Raw genomic sequence first — 22,965 nt, 5'->3', positions numbered from 1 at the left:
CCTCTGTGCCCGCACACGGTGTATTGCGAGCTTCTTCTCCACCGATATCTCGCACCGATTGGGCGGACTATTGAAATGAAGTTGGCTTAGTTTGATGTGATGTTTTGAGTCACTCTAAGGTGGAGGCGTTTATCAGTGGCGCACAGCAGCATGTGCAGTTACGTTAGGGATTGTTGAGCACACGGCGCATGGTGGCATTGCTGGAAGAGTTTACCGCGGGAGTGAATTGAATATCGGTGGCAGCAACAGCAGCAGCAGCAACCCGTCCTCTTATCTGTTTGCTGCTGGTAGTGGAATTGAGACGACACCGCACCAGGTAACCACCATCAGCGCAGTGGGTCAAGATTTGCATAAAAAGGCTCTTAGTTGGGTGTGCGCTTATTGGTGCAAACACTTTCACAAATGCTTTCACTAATTACCGTTTACATGTCTCTCGCTTCAGTTGTTTGGGTCGAGCCAAAAAAATCCTAAAAAAGTTGTTCAGAAATACTACACTAAAAATTTATATTAAATTCGTAAGTTGCGCCCCGACTTATTCGGACGTTTGACAGAGTAAAGCCACGCTCCGTTTGACCCAGTGGTTGGCGGGCAGCTTGGTACCGAGCAGTACGGGCAGTACGTAGTTGGTTGAGTGTCCCGTAGTCGACAGTGTGCCCTTCCGTTCGGCCGTCTTGTATACGGGACATTTGTAGCGGGAACCTTCCTGAAGTTCGACAATTTTCGCGGGCTAGAAGACGACGAAAGGACCCCATTAGTAATGTTACGTTAGTGTGGAATCGAATCCTCCCTAAATACGTACAACCAGATGCATGATGGGCATCGTATCAACCAGCATCTTGGGCAGCTGCTCCTCCAGCCGACTGTTGGGCACATCCCACCGGGCGCCCTCCAGAAACAGCCCATCCACCAGCACACCATCCTCCGGCGCCTTGCCGACGTTCCTCTCCCTGAGCACGTCGACATCGTACGTCAGCATATCGATCGGGATGCGATGCCGGCGCGCATAGTTCTGCATGGCGGCCGTCAGGAACGCCTGCGTAAAGAAGAACCCGGACAGCCAGAACACGTCCGGCTTGCCCACGTCGTACCAGCGCTGCAGAAAGGCGAGCCGGGCGCAGAAATCCACCACGTACGCACCGACCGGCTTCAGGCTGGGGTAGGACTTCTTCATCCACGAGCCCGGTATGCGCCGGTGCTGGATGGCCGCAAAGACCGCCTCCAGCTGGGGCGTCAGTGCGATCAGGCCCGCGATGCCCTTCTTCAGATTCACGCAGCTCGAACGGATCTCGCGCAACAGCCCGTTGAACCGTTCCATCTCCTGCACCAGCACCGTGTTCATCGACTCACTGTAGTCGACCGGGTAGCGCCGTTTGGCCGCCTCGAGATCGAAATCGGCCGGCAGCTGGGCGTAGATTTCGTCCACCGTTGCTAGCACCTGCTTCTCCACCTCACTGTCGCTGCCCCCGGAAGTGCCACCCTGCGTAAGGATCATCGAGTCGATCAGGGTGCGCGCTGCGGTCAGGTCGCGCGTAATGCCCGCGTTCGGGTGCAGCCCGTACACGAGCGGGCTCGGGAAGTTGGGAATGTTGTTGGCGATGTGGGCCAGGTACTCGCGGTGCTCGTTCCGCAGTGGTATGCCGTAACAGTCGGCCAGCGGGGAAAGGCGATAGTTCGGATCGCTCACCACCCGGTCGTTGACGTAGTCCTCCAGTATCGTCACGATTGCTCGGCGATCCCATGCGTCCGTCACGCGGCCACCGTAGTTACACTCGCCGGTCAGGTAGGTGATCGCTTCGTACGGGATCTCCTCGTACTGGTTGATGAACAGCTGCAGCTGCAGCACCGAGATCTGGAAGTCCGACTCGTTGAACCCGTACGAAATGTTCCAGCCGAGCGGGCCAAACTTGCGCCGCTCCTGGACGACGGCGTGGAAGAAGCACACACCGAACAGGAGCTTCGAGAAGGCTCGATCCTTGCCCGGGCAGCCCGTATAGAATGCGTCGTCGTTCATCGGCTCCGAGTGGTAGGAGCGGAGCAGATTCTGCTGCAATCCCGTCGGTGGTTCGTTCGTCATCTTGATGCCGTTCTGCAGAATGCTCGCGGGGAACTGCTCCGACGGGTAGCTGGTAAGCCACAGCCGGAACGATGTCGTAGTGTTGTAGTGATCCATGTTCTCCCACAGATACTCGAGCGTGGGCATCCACGAGGCCGCCAGGTGACAGTTTTGCAGGCACACCCAGCTTCCTTCCTCCTGTGCACGCTCGATGATACGCTGCGCTATTGGGCCCTGTCCCTGTCCGAGCGATATCGACTGGAACGTCTCATCGAAGCCCATCTTTTCCGCGTACAGAAGGAGCGCATTCATCGGGTCTGCCCCGGGTGATAGGATGAAGATGAGCGGTGTTAGACAGTTGGAATCTTCGTACGAGCGGGCTATATCGAACGGGGGCGGCGCAACGTACGGTGGACCCATTTCCGACGCCACGAACTCCGTAATGGCAAGGACAAACTTGTCCGGTCGTACCGTTTTCAGCACAATCAGCTTCTCGAAGCGATTCGTCTTCTCGTCCCACGGTGCAGGTAGTTTGAGTAGCTGCGGTTCCTCCGCATCGTAGTAAGCACGCCATTCTGGCCTGTTGGCGGCAAAGCTTTCGACAAATCCGGCAAAGTCGGACAGCTGCTCGAGCCGACACACGTCCTCCCACAGTTTCGGCGTGATCCAGCTTTCGTCTGGGTTGGACAGCTTGGCGTCGACCTTCTCCCCGCCGCTCAGCAGATACCGAAACTCGACCGGATCGATCTGATTGCACGAGATCATGATCTTGGTGGTGAGGATGAAGGAAAACAGCAGCTTATCCTTCTCGAACAGCGATCTGCATACGTTATTGTAGAGATTAAGCGTTACCGCGTCCATCAGGTACTTGAGCCGCCGGTACAGCTCCTTCGTGCGGTTCGCATTCTCGATTGAGTAGATGTACAGATTCACGAACCAGGCCAGCGAAAACTGGTACATCGGGTCCACGTTCGGCAGCTCGGTGATGCAGTAGTACAGGGTGGAGGAGTGAACCGCCACCGGGCGATAACTCTGCCGGAAGGCTTCAATCTTTTGCTCAATTTCCCGCGAATCTTCCTGCTTCTTGACAATGTCGCTCGAGATGCGCTTCGAGTCGTCCAGTATCTTGATCGCACTTTCGTCCTCCAGTATATCACCCTTGCACTCCGACAACGTCTTCAGGATCTTGTCCTCTACGTCCTTCAGCATGGCGACGTTTTTAGCGCCCTGCAGAATCAAGCTCTGGCGCAGCTCCTGCAAATCGGGCCGCTCTTTCGCCACCACAATCCCTAGCAGCTGATCCTCCAGCCCTTGGATCGTGAGGGCAAAGTTGATCACCGTCACCTTGTTGTACACCTCCGGCAGGTAGTGCGGATTGCGCAGGCTCGACGTGAGATAGAGGCGGAATTTCGGCGACAGTGGAATCACATTCTCTCCCAGCGTCATGTACTCTACGCCACCCTGCACGAAGGTGTTCCGGTTCAGTATCGGATCGAGCGGTGCCTCCAGCTCCTCAAACACATTCTCCACCAGCACCGGGTAGCCCTGCTCGATGCAGCTCTCGATCTTCTTCATGTAGTCGGACTGGGAAAACTTCACCACCACCAGATGGTTGTTGCGCTCCATGTTGCGGATCCACTTGTTCGCCTGCAGCTGCGGATCGATGAACAAGCTGTACCGCGACGAGCAATCCATAATGATCGCATTCTCGGTGGAGAACGCATCCGTCGGCAGGCCGGCAATGTTCCAGTTCTGGATCTTGATGCGCGAACCGAGCACTTCGAGCAGACTGTACTCGGGCGAGCAGGGAATGCTGTTGGCGACGCACAGGTCGTGCCACTCGCCGATGCACCGGCCCCTGTACGACGCCGTCAGCGGGGCAAGGTAAGCGATCACCCCGCTGGACACCAGTATGTCGCCCGCCAGACTGTCGTACAGCCGCTGCAAGTTCTCGGCCGACGCGATCCAGCGCGTCTTCTCGCCGCCCAGCCCACCGATCAGCGTTTCCGCCCGCTGCAGCTTGTCCTTGCACAGCTGCACCTCGTCCTCCACCTCCTGCTTCTTCCGGTTCGCAATCTCCAGATTGTCGTTCAGCTCCGCCACCCGGCGCTCCAGGTTCGCCGCCAGCAGCCGCTTCTCGTTCAGTATTGCCATCGTCTCCGCGTACTCCTTCTCCGCCTGCTTCAGCTTCTCCTTCTTGGGCGCCACGATCTTGGCCACCGCGTCGTACAGGTCCATCGCGATGATCCACTTGCACAAACCCTCGGCCGCGCTCGACGCCTTCGCGACGATGTGCGGCTGGAAGTCTTTGTGCGGTATGAAGTCCTTCCGAATTTTGCGCATCGTGTCCGGGTTGATGTTGTCCTTGTCGTAGTCCTTGAGCGTCTGCAGGAACGCCAGATCCCCGAGCAGCCGCTTGCTGGGGCCCCAGTAGTCGAGCATCTTTTTGCCCGTCGCCGGATCGGCCACCTTGTCCGGCGTGATGCCCTTCATCACGCAGACGGCGGCCATTACGAGCTTCACCACTTCCGGCGGGTTTTTCATCGACTTCACCAGCGTAATGTCGGTCGGCTTGAGGGTGTTCAGCGCCTGTATTGCCTCCTCCAGGATCGGTATCGCACCGGCCAGATCCTTCTCACAGTCCGCCTTGAGGATCTGCGCCTCGGCCGCCTGCACGTTCGCGACCACCTCGTCCTTCTTCACCTGCTCCGTGGCGGCCGTCGCTTCGAGCGACTCCTTCTCGATCTCTTCCGTCATCTTGCGCGAGTTTTCCGCCATCACGATCAGCGTCGGTTGCAGTGCGTTCAGCTCGATCTGCATCTTCGACACGGCATCGGACGCCGCACTGAGCCGATCCAACCCGCCCAGATACCGCAGCTTGTTGTTCATGATGTCCGTCTGATGTTTTTGGGTGAGATTGCGGAACGATTTGATCAGCTCCAGGTAAGACGCAGAGGTAATGTACGTTACGCGCCCCGTCTCGGTCGTAAACTGGGCCGACACGTCCCGCGCAATGACGTGGAAATGTTTGCACAGCACAACGATCGACTTCTTCACCTCGGCCGACACGTTCAGCTCCTTCATGTACTTGTCGGCCACCTTCTCCAGTGCATCTTCTGGCCACGCATCGAACCAATCGATCGTGCAACAGTTCACCAGCGACGGGTACATACGGATGCGCGTCCGCAGCGCTCCCCCGATCGGGCTGAAGCAGATCACAATGTGTAGCTTCTGCTTGCAGCGATTCACAAAGAACTGGAACACCTCGAGCGGCGATATGTCAAGGTTCCGATTGCCGCCCTGCGCCGCCAGCCGTACCATCTCCAGTATTTCCTGCTTCTCGTCAATCGCAAAGATGTTCGGCACCTCGCCCAAATTCAGCAGACAGTCGATATCCTGCAGGAACGCTTCCTCCTGCAGCTGTGCCTCGGTCAGCAGGAACACCGTGTCATGCCCGAGACCGCCCGCTTCCTTCAGCACTTTCTTCAAATCTTCGCGCCACTCATTGATGCCGTAAAACTTGGTAATCTCGGGCTGAAAGAGCGATTGACCGCACAGCTGGGCCGCCAGCTTGGTGAGCGACTGCCGTCCCGAACCGCCCATCCCGATCAGCAGCGAGCTGCCGCCCGCCATCGAGATGACGCGGCACACCTTGTTCAGGTGCTGCAGCGCGTACTGGAACAGCACAATGTCCATCTTGGACTTTTGCGAGCTATTATACTCGACCAGCGCCTTCCCGGCCAGATCGCGGAACTGTTCCACGTTTTGCGTTTCCTCGTACTTCCGATCTTCCGTCTCCGCGTCCGCATCGAAGTAGCTGCCAAACATCAGGTTGTTCAAGCTGTTCATCAGCACCTGCCCGGTGACCTCGTCGAACAGCTCCGGCATCAGTGCTTCCGGTTTCTCCTTGAAGAACGTCTTCATGTTCTGCAGCAGCTTGTCGAACACAAACATCCGGTCGGCATCGTTCACCAGCCGGTCGTAGAAAATGCGCATCGACTCGTGCAGCCACAGCTTCGGGAAGATCTTCTTGCTCTCGACCGACTCGCGCTTCAGCATCGAGCAGCCGCTAATAACGCGCAGCACATCGCGCAGGTTGAAAATGTAGTGCGACTTGGCCGGCGTCGGCAGCAGCTTGGCACAGGCGAACTGGTACGTATCGAGCGTTGCGTTCACGATCATGTTCACCATGTTGATGACGTCCGAGGCGTGGCCGCCCTTCTTGTACCCGTCCAGCAGGATGGCGGAGAAGATCTTGAACATCGTTTCGTCGTTGAAGTTGCTGATCGCGAAGATGTTAAAGTGGCAGAGGAACCGCTCGTACACGTCCTGCCGGCTGCCGCCGACCAGCCCGCACGCCGCCATCACCAGTATGTCCTTCAGGTACACCTTCGACGTGTCCTTGAGGTCGTACCAGTGCGCCTGGTCGAAGTACTGGCGCATCAGCTCGATCGGTGGCTGCGCACCGTACACCTCCTTCACCGGCATGTTCATGTCGTCGATGAACAGGACGCACGTCTTGCCGGCCGGCGGCCCGTAGATGCCACGCTTTTTCTTCACCAGCTTGGAGATGATCAGGTCCTGCGTTTGGTTCGCGCTGATCTGCGTCGTGAAGGTGATGAACGTTGGCAGAAACTTTTCCTGCTCCATCTTGCTCATCATGTAGTTTTGAATGTAGTATGTCTTGCCGGTACCGGTTGGCCCAACTAGCAACAGTGGCCTTTTGTTCTGTAGAATAGGGCAAAGGTGTGTGTGTGAGATGTGCCAAAACTTGAAGTGATCACTACATTGTTACCTTGACATGTATGTCCAGAATGTGCATATAGCGCACAGAGTCGAGCGTCGGCACGAGTAAAGTAAAGCCAACCTCATTCTTCATCTGCCGCACCATGTCGGGATAGTAGCGCCACGAGCCTTTCTGCTTGAAGTGATACACGTAGTCGATGATCATGCCCTCACCCGGCATTGATACATCGATCTTACCGACCGCTTCCGGCACGGGATGTTGCTCCCCTTTCCAGATCTAATTTCGCACACGAAGGAACCAAAAATGTGTAGCATAAATTGTAAACAGATCCAACCATCTACATCTTACCTCTCGATAGAACTCATCAAACTTAACCTTCGACTCCATGTCAAGCACTCCGCCCAGGCCCCACACGACCGCGTACATCATGGCGGCCTGGAACCAGGTAAACAGATACTTGCCGTACTCGTCCGGACTTTCGTGGCACGCCTCGTCGATCACCATCTCGAAGATGCGCATCGTCGCCATCAGCAGATTAACGTCGCCCGGATGCAGGTACTGATGACCGTGGCATCGAATGAACTCCAAACAGTCCGGTATGATCCAGCGGAACAGCTCCATCAGCAGATCGTGCCAGTCGTGGGTCCAGCTGTTGTTGCACCGCTCAATCCACGACTCGACGAACGATTCCCACCCAATGACGGACGGTTCCATGAAAATCATACCACAGCGCGATACGGTCGCGGGCGATGCCTGCTCCAGGTCCATCACCTCGAAAATCATCGACATGTCGCTAGACATCGTGATGACCTCGCCCGACGTTAGGCACAGCTTCTTGTTGTCATCCAGCACGGTGTTCATGTTTTCGATCCACACCGCATCGACCGGGCCGTCAAACACGAGCCACTTCCGATCGGCACTGGTGTCCATCGCGTGCCCACGGAATATCGTCGAAGCGATACCGTCTGTCCATTCGTACGAGATTGGATCGAAGGCACCGTACAGCTGGCCCATCGTAATTGCCTTTGGATTGACTACCTCGAGCTGAACGCGCTGGAAGTAGGGGTTCCCAGTGCGGGCAGTCTTCAGCTTCGACAGACAGGCCGCGAGTACGCGCAGTGTCATCGATTTGGCGGAGAATGGTTTGCCAACCATCATGAATCCGTGGCGTACGATCATCATTTCGTACGTTTGGATCACTTTCGTAAGGAAGGTATCTTTCGGCTGGAGGTTCCACTCACTGCACACCTCACGGAAGGTTCGCTCGAGTGCGGCGTAGTCCGCGCGAGGCAGCTCGACGCCGGGGAACAGATCCGATATGATGCCCTCGAACAGCGGGATGTCCTTGGCGAGAAACTTGGGCAGATTAACGTCCAGCAGGGAGCGCAACAGGATGATCTCCTCATCATCGTCGGGGAAGGCTTTCTTGAGATTGCCGCACGCTTGCAGCACCGTTTTGACCGCCCGCATACCGTAGTCGTAGTGGTTTTGCGACGAGAGCTGCTCCGAACAGAGCCGGTACGTAGTGACAATCTTGACGGCCAGTGTGCGTGCGTTGATGAACCCAAAAGAGTAGAGCGATATCTCGCCGATCATCGCGTAGTCCGGTACCATCATGGCGACGGTGCGGAACAGCACCTTCAAGTTGTCCGGCAACTCGGATCGTCCCGCATAGCCCGGGTTCATCGTGATGCACACGTAACAGGCTGGGTTGAGCGTTAGCTCTGTGCCTTCAAAGTTGAACTTTTGCACTCCACCGCGGACGGCCTGTACGATGCAGAGGATCTGTTGGGCGACCACGGACAGCACCTCCAGCTCGATCCGGTTGAACTCGTCAAAGCAGGCCCAAGCGCCCGATGACGCCAGACCCTTGAAAAACTTACCCATCGCCTTGTAGTCGAGCCCGTCCGAGCAGTTGAACACCTTGCACTGGACGGCGAGCGCTTTGGCGAGATCTTTCGTCGTTTCCGTCTTGCCTGTGCCGGCCGGACCCTCCGGTGCCCCGTTCAGGTGAAGCTGGTAGGCGCCCATGAGCGTGCGATAGCAGCGATCGGTCAGCGGAGTGATAACAAGCCGGTCAGAATTGCCCAGATACTCGCAGGCGAACTGTACCGCCGCGTTAATGATCTTCACCGTCACGGCCGCCGCCGTCGACTCACCGTCACCGCCCTCCTCCCAGTAGTAGCGCAGCTGGGCCAACCATTGAAAATCATTCTCCGAACTGACGCGATTTCTGATCAGCTCCTGCACGACGTCCTTCGCGTGCACATCGATCACGATCAGTGCCTTGACGGTGATGCGCTGCAGATTGGACAGGTCTTTCGAGCGCATCAGCGCCACCACGTCCATCAGCTCCACCTGCAGGCGATCGAACAGGTCCAGTATCAGCGTGTTGTTGCGCTTCCGGAAGCACTGGTGGATGCTGGCGGCCCAATAGATCTGGGACACGCACAGCACCACCATACCGGGCCAGTCGAGGGCCCACTTGCAGCGGGTTTTCTCCGGGTACGCCCGGTACGAGGCGCTAATTTGGGACCGCACCGCTTCCAGCATCGAGGCCTCCACCCAGGACAGCCACTTCTCGACGCTGCCGCGCGCCTCCAGCGTCGACACCGGCTCGACGAACTGCACCTGCTCCTTCTCGATGCTGAACATCGACCGAATGTCCAGCCGGTCGTCAAACTCCAGCCGATTGATACCCTCGAAGCACTTGCTCAGGTGGGGCTGCACGCGCAGCGGGTCCTTCGTTTCGGACAGTATCTCCAGCATCTCGTCGTTGGACAGGAAGAAAAAGCGCGGAAAAAACAGCCGCTTCTTCTCGAGATACTCGTTCACGCCGTTGGTGATCTCCTCCAGCAGCTCGTTCGACTGTTCCATCGCTTCCTGGACGCCCTTGGCCGCGGCCACCCCTATCACGGACCGGTTCGACTCAACCGTCTTCATGTACATGCGGTACGTCTTGTCGACCTGCTGAAACATTCGCCCCTCGTTGGGCATTTGCGCGACGATGTCTTTGGAGGAAAAGATGGGCAGCAGGTACAGCCAGCTGCCCTGCACCTTGCCCCACTGCTCGATGGTACGGTTGACGCGCGTTAGCGTTTGGTACCACTCCTTCACCTCCTTTTCGCATGGTTTGACGAACGCCGAACCACGCATGGCCAACGTTTTCATGATGTGATCGTCCAGGACGGCCTGTATCTCGTCCAACCCGGTTAGAATGTTGATGCCCGTATCTTTGAACGGGTTCAGCTTAAACATGATCTCTTCCCATTCGGCAATCATCGCTTGCAAACTTTGCTGCAGCGCCAGCTCCTTGTTCGCACCGATGCTGATGATCTCGAACTTGTCCAGATCCTTGTCCAGCTTGTAGTCGATGATCTTGCGCAGTGTGGTGCCCGCGTCGGGCGTCAGATCAAATCCAGCTATCTCGGACATTTCATCCCAGTGACGGTCTTTCAGTGCTGGATTGCACATGATCTTTACCACGTACACTCCGAGATGGAAATCCTTGATCGACTGCGACATACGGGCGCACAGTTTAAGCGGGCAGGGGTGCTTCTCCGGATCGGGATCCTCTGTTTGGCCCTGGGAAGAAGTAAAACATTTGCGGTTGGGTAAATCAGTCTCAGATGAAGGATTCTGAAGTCATTGAAGTCTGGACAAAGTCATGATTTATTATGAAATATTTGTGACTGATACACAAAATCTAGGAATCACGAATCTCCTAAAAATCACGAATCTTCAAAAGATAAAGAATGATTATAAATTTATAATCCTTAAGAGTTCCTGTTAATTAATACAGTTGTTATACTTTCTTCATTCTTCGTAACTTTTCGTAATAATTCAAATGTTTGGTTTTATGTCATTTTATAGTCAAAAATAGACCCAACATTTTTTTGGGATTCATTTCAGTCATAAAACATTACACTAGAACCATGAAACAACAATCCAAAGCATTAGAATCACTTACCTTAAATTTGCACAATGTATTCTCTAGCATATCCGCCTTGATGCGATTCCGGTAGTACTTCTGGGTTTTTTGAAATTCTTTTAAAAATTCGTCCGTTTTCGACTCGACAAAATGAGGTTCCAGGTACTCGAACGGACCGTCCATCCATACATTGTAGTACCGTAGCCACCGCATACATAGGCTTAAATAGAAAAAAAGAAAGGTTTACTCAAGGTATCCTTCCAATCACCCATCACCTCTTGTGCCATCATACCGGATCAGCTTGTAGAATGGTACAACGAATGATTTGATCGCTTCCAGTACCGCGTACTGCGATTTCGGGAACTTGAACAGCACCTCCTCCTTGTTGATCCATTTGACGTAGTCCTCGAACACGAAGATTTGATCGATGTATCCGTGCAGCACGACGATGTAGTCGCGGAACTTTTCCGTCTCCGTCATATCGTTAATGATGGCAATGTGCGGTATCATGTCTTCCATCTTTTCGTTCAGCTGCTTGGTAACTTCCTGCAGCTTCTCCTCGAACGAACACTTGTACTGCTCGAAGTTGGTCGAGTTGATCTCGAACACGGACTGTATGCGGAAGTACCAGTTGACGCTTTCCACCTGCAGTTCAATCTGATCCGCCGGCAGTTCCATAAGCTCCACCAGATAAGCATTGATCTAAAATGAAGAGCTAGTCTGTTAAGGTATCTGACAACTCCTCCCCTTCCCCCCGATTTCCTTACGCGCATGGTAATCTGAATTTTATCACGCAGCTCGTCAATGATTTCCGTCTTGACACGCGTCATGTACTCCCCGTTCGTCATCAGCTGCTCGGTGGAGGTCGGTATCTCCAGCGCCTTCTCCTTGATCTCTTCAAACTCTTTGCAAATGCGCTGAATCTCGCGCCGATGCTCTATCGCGATATGGTTCGCAATCCGATCGATATACCGCTCGACGATCTTGCGCAAGCTTCCGATCGCATCCGACTGATTGACGATCGCCATCGGGAAGTACTCCTTCTGTACCATGGCACGGATTTTCTCCTTATACAGCTGGAACTCCTCAATCTTCTCTATATAGTCATCGAACGATCTCGGCTCGGACAGAAACTCATCCATCTCCTCCTTCGTGGATGGACAGAGCAGCCCCGCAAACTCGGCCTGAAACCCGCTCAGATACTCTGCCAACGGCTGGAAGGCTATCAATAGAGCCTGTTGTATCTGTTCGTGCGCCTCCTGGACACAGCGTTCGGCAATGCCTACGCGCAAGTAGGGTGAACTTTTCGGCTCAAAGCTGGCCGGATCGACCAGCGTTTCCAGACAGTCCAGCCGGTTGGCGACCGCCATCACATCGTCGATCGCATTCTGATACACGCTGTAGATGTCGTTCAGGCTGGGAAACAGGTCGATTCCATCATCGCAGATGGCCAGTATCTTCATCTGCGGGATCTGGCGCACGTTCAGCAGCGTTTCGCGCAGATGCCGAATGGTGCGCAGCTTCGCCTCGTTCAGCTGCCGATTGATCAACCCGCCGGCACAGTTCAGCACCTTCGGCCACATGGACTTGGGAAGGGTGCGTCGTTCGTAATGCTTCTTCAAGATTGCCACAATCTTCGGGTACCACTGGCCGGCGATCAACCCTCCAACGGCTTGCAGATCCTTCTTGATCAGATCGCGCAACTCGTTCAGAGTGATCTCTTCCCCGGTGCGATACCGCGCGTAGTCGTTCAGATACTCCGGCAGATCCGTGTACGCATAATGAACGATACACCGCACGAAGGGGTTCGGCAACAACAGATTCTTCTGGATGTACGCCTTGCTGCGGAGATAGTTGCGAAAGTTTTCCGTTCGACCGACTCGCTTAAATTCAAACTTTTCCCGCTCGGGCACGTAATCATCGGGCCCGGGTTTGAGCACCTTCTGGCAGCTGTACGCCTTCATTACCTTATCGAACTCGGCGTGCACATCGGTCATATAGGCGGACAGTACGGCGGGATACTGCGCGCGCAAACGCTTGGGAACGTACGACAGAATCTTCTCCTCCGTTTTGGTGAGCATTTTTGGAACCGGTGCACGGCGTGCATGCTCACGTAGCTTCTCCGCGTAGTACGACTGGGGCCGGGGAATCACATCCTCAAAGTCGACCGTTGTGCTTCGGCAAATTTTGATTTTTTCCTACAAAACACGACCCATGCGCCATGCGATGTGGCGTCCAAAACAAAACGGGGGAGCATTTGCCCGGTTACCAGGGAGATGTGGAAACCAGTTTCAAACAACTTACCTGAGCCGCTTTTCTACGTATAAAGCTGTAATGGCGGCGCTCCTTCACCTCGGACAGGAACAGTTTTAGCAGCGGATTCTGCATGTACGGCTCGTTGTCATACTTGTCCAGCTTATCGCAGGGCTTATGAAGTTTCGCTAATCGTTTACTCATGTTTGCTTCGGATCCTTCACAGTTTTGGTTGAAATTCACTCACTAACGGACGCAGTAATGTACGTCCTCCTTGGCTCACTTCTTCTCGACAAATGGCCGGAAAATGGCACAGTGGAACCAATCCGTGCCTAAAGCTCTACGCCAACGACCGTTGCGTTGTTGATGAAAGTTAAACAACGCTGCCGGATTGCCTAGGTGTATGCTGGCGACTGGCGGGCTCCCTCTCTTTCGGTATTCCGTTGCCAGGGATTGCTGCGATGCGTGTCTCCCCGCTGTCTAGACACGCTTTTTCGTTCGTTACTATGGGAATGTTGTGCGTGGGTGGGAATGATAGCAGAAGGGGCAGAAATCCCGGCACACTAACCTTCACCTCTTTATTGGCAAGGGTTTAATGAACCTGTAACCTGTATACTTTTTGAATAGAGGTTTGGAGTTTACCTGTTGATTGTAAAGCATATTGACGCAGTTTGATTTGAATTATACTGAGGCTCTCCTAGAACCTAGGTGGTTTAATGGGCGTAAAAATTCCGCTTCTTGAGGGCGTTAGAGATTGGACCTTAAGCAAGGCGAGATCAAAACTCTTGCATTGGTGAAATAGGTAAGCAAAACATCATTTAGAAAAAAGTCATGATGGAACTTTCTGCTATTGTTATTACGGCTGACTCCGATTCCGGTCGACTTCGAATCAGACAGACTGACGACTCAGACACCAGACGACTCCGAATCACCCCAGCACTGAATCTTGATCTTGATTCTAGGTCAACTGGCTCCACTACAACTTTCTCCGACTCCGGCCGAGTCATAACTTCTCCAACTTCTGACCGACTCCTGATGACTTCGATTTGGAGCGACTCCAACTCCTGACTTCTGATGATTCCTGAAGATTTCAATACCGACTGACTCCGACTCCGGACGACTCCAACTCCGACTCGAGAAGACTACGACACCAGCTGATTCTGACTACGGACGATTCCCGATTACTCCGTGTAATGCTGGACCATCCTACGAACTTACTTACTTACTTATCCGGCGCTACAACCGCTTTGCGGTCTTGGCCTGCCTCAGGAGTGTCCGAAACCGCTCACGGTCTCGCGCCTTCGTCTGTGTTAGATGAAAGAATGCAGCCAGCTGCTCGCGTGCTCTCTCTGCAGTAAGCCGCTCTTACTGCAGTTGACGAGCCGTGAGCGCCTGAGAGCGATCGGTCGGGGTGGATCGTTCGGCTGCTGCGCGAAGAGCAGGAGACACTTCGCATCGGGGCAGCGCGGCGTACACAACTTAGCAATAAAGCATCCGTTAAGTTTATACCTGTATTTATGTTCGTGTGTGTATTGTCCATTGTCGCATATATCACTAATGGACGTAAAAGTGGCGACGAGGATAAAGTTTTATAATATACCGCTAGTTTGCGTGTTTATAACCCAATTTTAACGTGTGCATTTTATCTCGTGTGTCGATCGGGACCTTTTAACGTGTTCGTTTATTCGTATTGTGTGATCGCGTATCGTATGTGCGTGTGTTAAAATACCTTCACCGCGTCGGAAACGTCGAAGGATGGAGACGGACGAAGTGAACTCTGGTGACCTTTTTGGAGATGCCGATCAACGACGATTGTCGCAAGGCCGTGTTCCCGTTCCTGTCCAAGCCGCGCATCCAAGCGGCCTGCTGCAAGGAGTTTTCTCAACCCAGGAGCAGTATAGTGGACGCCGGGAAGGAACTGCATTCGCGCCGGCGCCATCGCTGCCAGGTCCAGCGCCATCGTTTTTCACTCCAGCGCCATTGCAAGCGCCCGCGCCATCGCAGGCGCCCGCGCCATCGCAGGCGCCCGCGCCATCGCAGGCGCAACGTCTGGAGCAGCATGATGACCCGATGCTGAAAACGTTAAATTTGCTTCAACAGCAAATGGCCCAGCAACAGAAGATTCTGAATGAGTTTTTGCAGCAACGCCTTATAAGTCACGGCGCTGCAACAACCAGTTTTAGTCATGAACAAATAATTGATTCCTTGTCTCGAAATATTTCAGAGTTCCGGTTCGATACGGACACGGGAATCACGTTCAAAAACTGGTACTCACGCTACGTAGACTTGTTCCAGAAAGATGCTGCTAGGATCGACGATGCTGCGAAAGTCCGGTTATTGCTGCGGAAACTGGGAGCTGCCGAACATGACCGTTATTTGAGTTTCATCCTGCCAAGCCGCCCGTCCGATTTTTCGCTCGAGCAAACGGTGGAAAAGCTGTCAACCCTCTACGACTACCAGGAATCGCTGCTGAGTAAGCGATTCAGATGCCTGCAGTTAGTGAAGAAGCGGAACGAAGACCATCTAAGTTATGCCTGTCGAATCAACAAGGCGGCCGTTGAATTCGAGCTCGGCAAGCTCAACGAGGAGGACTTCAAGTGCTTGCTATTCGTCTGTGGTATGAAGGACGAGACTGATGCAGACATACGAACACGCTTGCTGGCAAAAATAGAGGACCATAGCATGACGTTGCAACAGCTAGCCGCCGAATGCAGTAGATTGGGAAATTTAAAAAAAGATAGTGCGATGATCGAGACACCGGGAAATGATCGAGTTTTGGCAGTGAACCTGAAAACGCCCTACCCTCAGAAAAAGTTTCCAAATGCCTCAAAAGCGAATCCCAGAAAACCATGTTGGCTCTGCGGAGGTACACACTGGGTGCATGACTGCAGATATCAAGCACACCAGTGTACGATCTGTTCCAGAACGGGACACAAAGAGGGTTTCTGCAAAACAGCAAATCGCCAGAAGTATAATAAGCCGAAATATAAAAAGCAAGGCAAAACACAGACCAGAGTAGTTACGGTGAACGTGCATAGTGTTCAGAAACGCCGCAGATATGTCACTATTGCAATGAATGGCACGCCCGTCCGTCTGCAGCTTGATACGGCATCTGACATCACAGTCATTGATCGTGAAGCTTGGAAAAAGATTGGCAGTCCGACATTATCACCACCAGCAGTGGTTGCACGATCAGCTTCTGGCACTAATTTGGCACTAGACGGGGAATTTGTATGCAAAGCCAGTGTAGGCAATCAGACCAAAGAAGCTACAATTACTGTTTCCCCGACACGTTTAATGCTTTTAGGTGCTGACCTCATCGATCTTTTTGCTCTTTGGTCTTTACCAATAGATAATTTCTGCTGCCAAGTACGAGGTACTAAATTCACGTCGCAAAGAACGTGGCAAGAACGTTTTCCTAAAGTATTCCAAGGAACCGGACTTTGTAAGAAAGGAAACGTCTCTTTTGCTATAAAAGAAAATAGTCGCCCTGTGTTTCGCCCTAAACGACCAGTGGCTTACGCCGTACAAGAAGCAGTAGACCGAGAGCTAGATCGACTTCAGGGCATAGGAGTAATAACTCCAGTGAAGTTTTCACAATGGGCAGCACCGGTCGTTGTAGTAAAAAAAGCAAATGGTGCCATTCGCATATGTGGAGATTACTCCACTGGCCTCAACGATGCGCTACAGCCAAATGATTACCCGTTGCCTTTACCGGATGACATATTTTCAAAGTTGGCTAATTCAATAATTTTCAGCAAGATAGACCTAACCGATGCTTTTCTGCAAGTGGAAGTCGAGCCGCAGTACCGCCCACTGCTTACAATAAATACGCATCGCGGGTTATATCATTATAACCGCCTTCCACCAGGAGTTAAGGTCGCTCCAGCTGCGTTCCAGATGATCATGGACAAAATGTTAGCCGGTCTAAATAACGTTTCTGGATACCTGGATGACATTATAGTCGGGGGCACTTCAGAAAAAGAGCACGACGAGATTTTAGCCAAAGTATTCCAACGCATTCAAGACTTTGGATTCACGATTCGTGTTGATAAATGCGCATTTAAAATGCAGCAAATAACATATCTCGGACACGTAATTGATCGTCGTGGACTAAGGCCTGATCCCGCAAAAATCCAGGTTATCAAAAATCTTGCTGAACCAACAGATGTCACCGGTGTTAGATCCTTTTTGGGTGCAATCAACTTCTACGGGAAGTTTATACCAGACATGAGAAAGTTGAGGCATCCTTTGGATAATTTACTCAAGGCAAATACTCCATTTCATTGGTCGTCGGAATGTAAACGGGTTTTCAGAGAGTTTAAGACGATTTTATCGTCAGACCTACAATTGGCTCACTACGATCCGCAAGAAAAGATTGTGATCTCGGCGGACGCATCATCAATTGGCCTTGGGGCAACTATAAGCCATCTGTACCCCAATGGTCTCAGACGTGTAGTACAACACGCTTCTCGTGCCCTTACTGAGGCAGAACGTCGGTACAGCCAGATCGATCGAGAGGGACTAGCGATCATTTACGCAGTAAAAAAGTTCCACAAAATGATTTTTGGTAGGCATTTTACGCTTCAGACTGATCATCGACCTCTACTGCATATATTCGGATCGAAGAAAGGCATCCCAATATTTACTGCTAACCGTCTTCAGCGTTTCGCGCTTACTTTGCTGGCCTACGATTTTAACATTGAGTACGTGCGCACCGACGATTTCGGAAATGCTGATTTGCTCTCACGACTCATTAACACGCACACCAAGCCAGATGAACACTGTGTTATAGCAAGCGTGAACTTGGAAGAAGACATTAAATCGGTGGCAATAAGCGCGCTTGATTCACTACCGCTGAACTTTGCTGATCTCGCCAGAGAAACAAAACGAGACCCACTTCTGAAAAAGGTGTCAGTTTACATCAGCGAAGGCTGGCCCAGAAACGCAGCGTTTACCGATGAGCTTGCTCGTTTTAATGCCAGGAAAGATGCACTAACAACCGTAGAGAATTGCATTCTTTTCGGTGAGAGGGTGGTAATCCCCAAAAAGCTGCAACAAAAATGTCTTCAGCAGGTGCATCAGGGCCATCCAGGAGTGCAGCGTATGAAAGCGTTAGCCAGGAGTTTCTTTTATTGGCCTACAATAGATGCTGACATCGAGGAATGGGTGAAGACATGTCACCCATGTCAAGCAGCTGCCAAATCACCCGCACATTCCGCTCCGGTACCATGGCCGAGGGCAGCAGGCCCATGGCAACGTTTACACGTCGATTTTGCGGGCCCACTAGACGGTGATTATTACTTAATTGTCGTAGATTCGTTTTCTAAATGGCCCGAAATAATCCGTACCAGTAACGTTACAGCGAAAGCTACTATAGCCATGTTACGCTCACTTTTCGCTCGTTTTGGAATCCCGAAAACGTTGGTATCGGACAACGGTACGCAGTTCACCAGCGAGGAGTTCGGACTATTCTGCGACCGCAATGGCATCGAACACATCACAACGGCCCCCTACCATCCGCAATCTAATGGGCAAGCTGAAAGATTTGTGGACACTTTCAAGCGAACAGTCAGAAAGATATCTGCGGATGGTACCTCACTACAAGAAGCGCTGGATACATTCCTACTAGTATATCGAAGTTCGCCAAACCCTTCGTTAGGAAATGCTAAGTCACCGGCGGATATCATGTTGGGAAGGCAAATGCGCACAATTTTAAACCTGCTCCGTCCACCAAGTCCTGAAACCATTAGTATGGAAAACGAACCGAAACCAAGCAGACAGTTCCAACCCAACGATCTAGTTTATTTTAAACGCTTCGCAGGTAACGGATGGAGATGGGTAGCTGGTACAATTGTTAAGCAAATAGGTCATGTCATGTATATGATTGGAACGGATGATCAGAAAATGTTTAGATCTCATATTAACCAGATACGCAAGCGCTACGAGAGGCATCATCACGTTCCGGCTTCGGTCACCCATCGTAAGCTGCCGATAGATGTTTTGTTGGATACCTGGCAGCTAACACCGCAACCATCTACTGGCACGTCCCGCATACCACCACAGCCAGTCGACCCCGAGCATGTGGACATCTCTGTGTCCCCTCATCAGCCGTCATCCGAGACCAACGGTCCTTATGTTCCCGCTACATCGCCAGCGACATACACACGCCCGACGACACGACCTGTTCCATCGTGTGCTTCGGCCCAGGTGCCACGACGGTCTTCTAGAGTTAGAAAACCGCCCAGTCGGTTCGACGTGTACCGTCGGTTTTGAAAAGAGGGGGAGATGTTAGATGAAAGAATGCAGCCAGCTGCTCGCGTGCTCTCTCTGCAGTAAGCCGCTCTTACTGCAGTTGACGAGCCGTGAGCGCCTGAGAGCGATCGGTCGGGGTGGATCGTTCGGCTGCTGCGCGAAGAGCAGGAGACACTTCGCATCGGGGCAGCGCGGCGTACACAACTTAGCAATAAAGCATCCGTTAAGTTTATACCTGTATTTATGTTCGTGTGTGTATTGTCCATTGTCGCATATATCACTAACGGACGTAAAAGTCTGCCAGTCCGTTATCCCGGCCTTAATGGCGGACGCCTCCACGCCATCTTGCCTCCTCAATTTGGGCCTACCACGCCTCCTCTGTCCTTGTGGACGGCCAAAAAAGACTTTACGAACATCGGTTCAAAAATCTGCATAATCGGATCGACTCCGGGTTTTGCCAACTTTACCAAACACTAACTGGGATGTCGGCTCATAAACGTGGCAGGCTTTTTGTTATAAGTTTCATAGAAGAAGAGTCGGTCATCTAACAAATATGCAATGATCTTCATGCGACTCCATTCTGCTTAAGCGGGACTCTCGACTAGTGATATGCTGTATGGAGCGCACCTACGACTCCGATTTCAACTCCGGTAAAATGGAACCACTAGATTCGCCCGGAGTCGTCTGGAGTCGTCTGGAGTCGTCCGGAGTCGCCCGGAGTCGGACTCCATGTGACTCCGAATGACTCCGGGCGGCTCCAGACGACTCCGGATGACACTGGACGACTCCGGATGACACTGGACGACTCCGGATGACACTGGACGACTCCGGATGACACTGGACGACTCCGGATGACACTGGACGACTCCGGATGACACTGGACGACTCCGGGTGACTCCGACTGCGGACGACTTCGGACGACTCTGGGCATATTCGGACGATTCCGAACGATTCCGGATATTGCAGCGCGGACCTACCATCCGGAGTCGATTCCGAATTTATCGGAGTCGGATCGGAGTTGACTCCGGATTTTTGCCAACTTTACCCATCACTACTCTCGACATTGTACTCGCTTTGTTATTAAAGTTTTTTCTAGACTTCTTCGAATTAATCGTCACTCCAATTCTGACTTAGTTTTATACTTTATACACTTCCTGAGCGGCGGTCGGCAAACTTTACGATCGAGAAGCCAAATTCTACAAAAATGTTTATAGAGTTTCACGTGAAGAGCCAAATTGTTCAACCAGGAGCTAAAATATGTGAAAATTTTATGAAATATACGAACTGTTTAGAGTCGCCGTATTTTGTCGATCGCTGACCTAGAGTGATCGACACACTCTGCAGCAAAGGGTAACCAGGCTAGAAGACCAAATTAAAATCTGTAATTAATAGACTAAATTATGGAATAAAACAGAACTCAACTACTGCAACAAATACTAGTATTGTATTATTTATTATATTTATTACAATAACACTTGTAACGCTCATTCCTTCGAATGCTAACTGTGGCATTTGCTTCCTAACTCTCCGCTTTCCGCTTCTTCCCACCCACCAGCTTGTCGAACATCTTCTCCACCTTGGCATCGTTCTTGATCGCCACCTTCCACCGGGCCGGATTGCGCTTGTACAGATCCACCAGCAGCCGCTTGTTCACTTTCGCGCTCCACGGTTTGCCGTTCAACCGTTCGCACTGTTCGGCCAGCTCGCGCACAATGTTTTCCCGCTGCGCCGGATTGCCCGCCTCGTACATGATCTCGACCACGCGCGACCCATGCACGGAAAGCGTAAGCTGCGCGTACTGGCCCTCGAGATGGCGGACCAGCTTTTCGCGTGACTTTTCCCCCACGAACCGCCCCGTGACGAATGCATTCGCGACAAACGAGCCCGCCGGTTCACTCAGTATCTCCGCCAGCCGATCGTTCGGCATTTCGAGCAGCGCGGTGACGAACTTGATCGGTTTGTTAAAGTCCAGTATGGCCTGCAGAATGAGTGAGCCGTGCAGGTGGATTTTGGGCGCAGTCGAGGGCGTCACATTGGCCGGGAGGAGGTACAGGACGGCGTTGATCATCTTGGTCGGTGCCACCTCGGCGCAGTGCAGTGCGTCGAGAAGATTTTTCACAAACTTTCCCTGCTGGCAGGCGAGCCGGGCGCAGGCTTTGGCCAGCGCTAGCACCACGCCGGTGTGGCCGGTTCGCAGCAGATCCTCCATGCTGTCCTCGAGCTCGGCAAAGACCATATCCATCATGTCTTTGTCGGTGGTGTGATCGATCAGCTTCTGTATGGCGAAATTGCACGCCCTCGACAGGGCCAGCTGCTTCACGTGACCGCGGAACAGTTTGGAGAAGAGTTTATCCTTCAGAAAGGCGGCCGGTGCAACCACGATGCATACCTCGAGCAATCGGATGGAACTATCGCTCTGGAACGCTTTCGGCAGGTCCGATTTTTCTTCCTGCTTGACCGTTGTCTCCCCGTCCTTTTCCTCCTTTTTTACCTTTTTCGTGTAAAACGCTTCCTTGAACAGTTTGGCAATGAGTTGTTCGAGCTGAAACGCATCGTCCGTGCTGGCGAGAGCTCGCAGCAAATCCTGCAGTATCGTTGCGGTCTGCTCCATCCCTATCAGGTCGCCAAACTGGGGCCAAGCCATCAGCTGTACGTTAAACTCGTGCAGCAGCTTGTGCCACTGTTCCGGCACGATCAACGGTTTCGCGTCGTTCGTCGCCTTCTTCTCGGTAATGCCACCGAGATTCAGCACACACTGCCGTATCACGTACCCGGCCGTCGCTTCCCACACAAACTCCTCCAGATTGTTGATCAAATACTTGGCCATCCGCTCCACGTACTGGCGACACGTTTGCCGATGCTCGTCCGCGTACTGTTCCTTCAAGCAGTACTCGTAGCACGGCCAAACGCTTCTATCGCCCCGTTCCGCCGCGCCACACACTTTCTGCTTTTTTGCATTCTGTTCTTCCCCCTCTCCATCCTCCTCCCCTTGCTGGTCCGCCTGCAGTGGCGCAACTGCTCGCAGCAGCGCAACGTACAGCGTGCGCTGCAGCACGTGGGACGCGAACTTGTCGCAGCAAAAGACGCGAAAGTTTTGCGCGAACGTTTCCAGCAGCCCGGCGAACGTTTCCTCGTCGGTGTAGGCGAGCAGATCCTCCATGATGCGGCTGCCCACCTGATTCGAGGCGGTCCGTATCTCCTTGCCCTTCAGCTGGCCGAGCACATTGTTCGCTATCAGCTGCCGCTCCTCGGTGTCCTTTTCCTTGGTCATGGTTTCGAGTATCGCGACCAGATAGTTGTACTCGGTCTGCTCCAGCTCGGCCCCGCGGCCGAAGCTTTCCCGCTTGCCGAAGCTTTTCGCGTTCTTCAGGAACTTGTTTCGCTTCTGCTTTTTGGCACGGTTCTTGTAGTGATTTTTGCCCCGCTCGGCCGCTGGTGGTGCGGTGGATGAGCCTTCGGCGGCTTCCTTTTTTATTTCGGCCATTACTGGGGAGGATGGCCTAAAACGGGACGAGGATTGGTACACTTTTTTGCAAGGAGTGGAAAACGTGCACGACTGTAAGATAAACACGCAATGTTTTGAAGCGGCTTCGGAATCACATGCGGTAGGGAAAACATAAACAGAGCTGTCAAAATTCAAACTGACAGTTCACAGTGGTTTGCTCTGCTGGTCCAAAATGCGCTCGATGCTGCCGAGAGAATGTTATAAAATGTCTATATTGTCGT

At 52.8% G+C, this 22,965-nt stretch overlaps 3 protein-coding genes across 3 annotated transcripts; 1 reads left to right on the top strand and 2 right to left on the bottom strand.

Moving 5' to 3' along the window:
- Window positions 1-19: 19 nt before the first annotated feature.
- Window positions 20-13,315, bottom strand: LOC120957863 (dynein axonemal heavy chain 12). Its single transcript, XM_040380281.2, has 8 exons — window positions 13,036-13,315; window positions 11,499-12,929; window positions 11,024-11,433; window positions 10,771-10,951; window positions 7,149-10,385; window positions 6,849-7,076; window positions 800-6,781; window positions 20-727 (listed from the first exon to the last, which is right to left on the bottom strand). Exons 1-8 carry the CDS (start codon window positions 13,186-13,188, stop codon window positions 533-535), a joined length of 11,817 nt encoding a protein of 3,938 aa, XP_040236215.2. The 5' UTR covers window positions 13,189-13,315; the 3' UTR covers window positions 20-532.
- A 1,228-nt stretch (window positions 13,316-14,543) lies between these two features.
- Window positions 14,544-19,265, top strand: LOC125907267 (uncharacterized protein K02A2.6-like). Its single transcript, XM_049608482.1, has one exon. The coding sequence runs from the start codon at window positions 14,740-14,742 to the stop codon at window positions 19,258-19,260; it is 4,521 nt and encodes a 1,506-aa protein (XP_049464439.1). The 5' UTR covers window positions 14,544-14,739; the 3' UTR covers window positions 19,261-19,265.
- Window positions 19,266-20,673: 1,408 nt separating this feature from the next.
- LOC120957865 (nucleolar protein 9) lies at window positions 20,674-22,856 on the bottom strand. Its single transcript, XM_040380282.2, has one exon. The coding sequence runs from the start codon at window positions 22,721-22,723 to the stop codon at window positions 20,759-20,761; it is 1,965 nt and encodes a 654-aa protein (XP_040236216.2). The 5' UTR covers window positions 22,724-22,856; the 3' UTR covers window positions 20,674-20,758.
- Window positions 22,857-22,965: the final 109 nt, after the last annotated feature.

Source organism: Anopheles coluzzii, chromosome 3 (assembly GCF_943734685.1).
Source record: "Anopheles coluzzii chromosome 3, AcolN3, whole genome shotgun sequence".
Taxonomy (NCBI): Eukaryota; Metazoa; Arthropoda; class Insecta; order Diptera; family Culicidae; genus Anopheles; species Anopheles coluzzii.
Note: the sequence above shows the minus strand (reverse complement) of the source record. Positions and strands in the feature narration are given on the sequence as shown.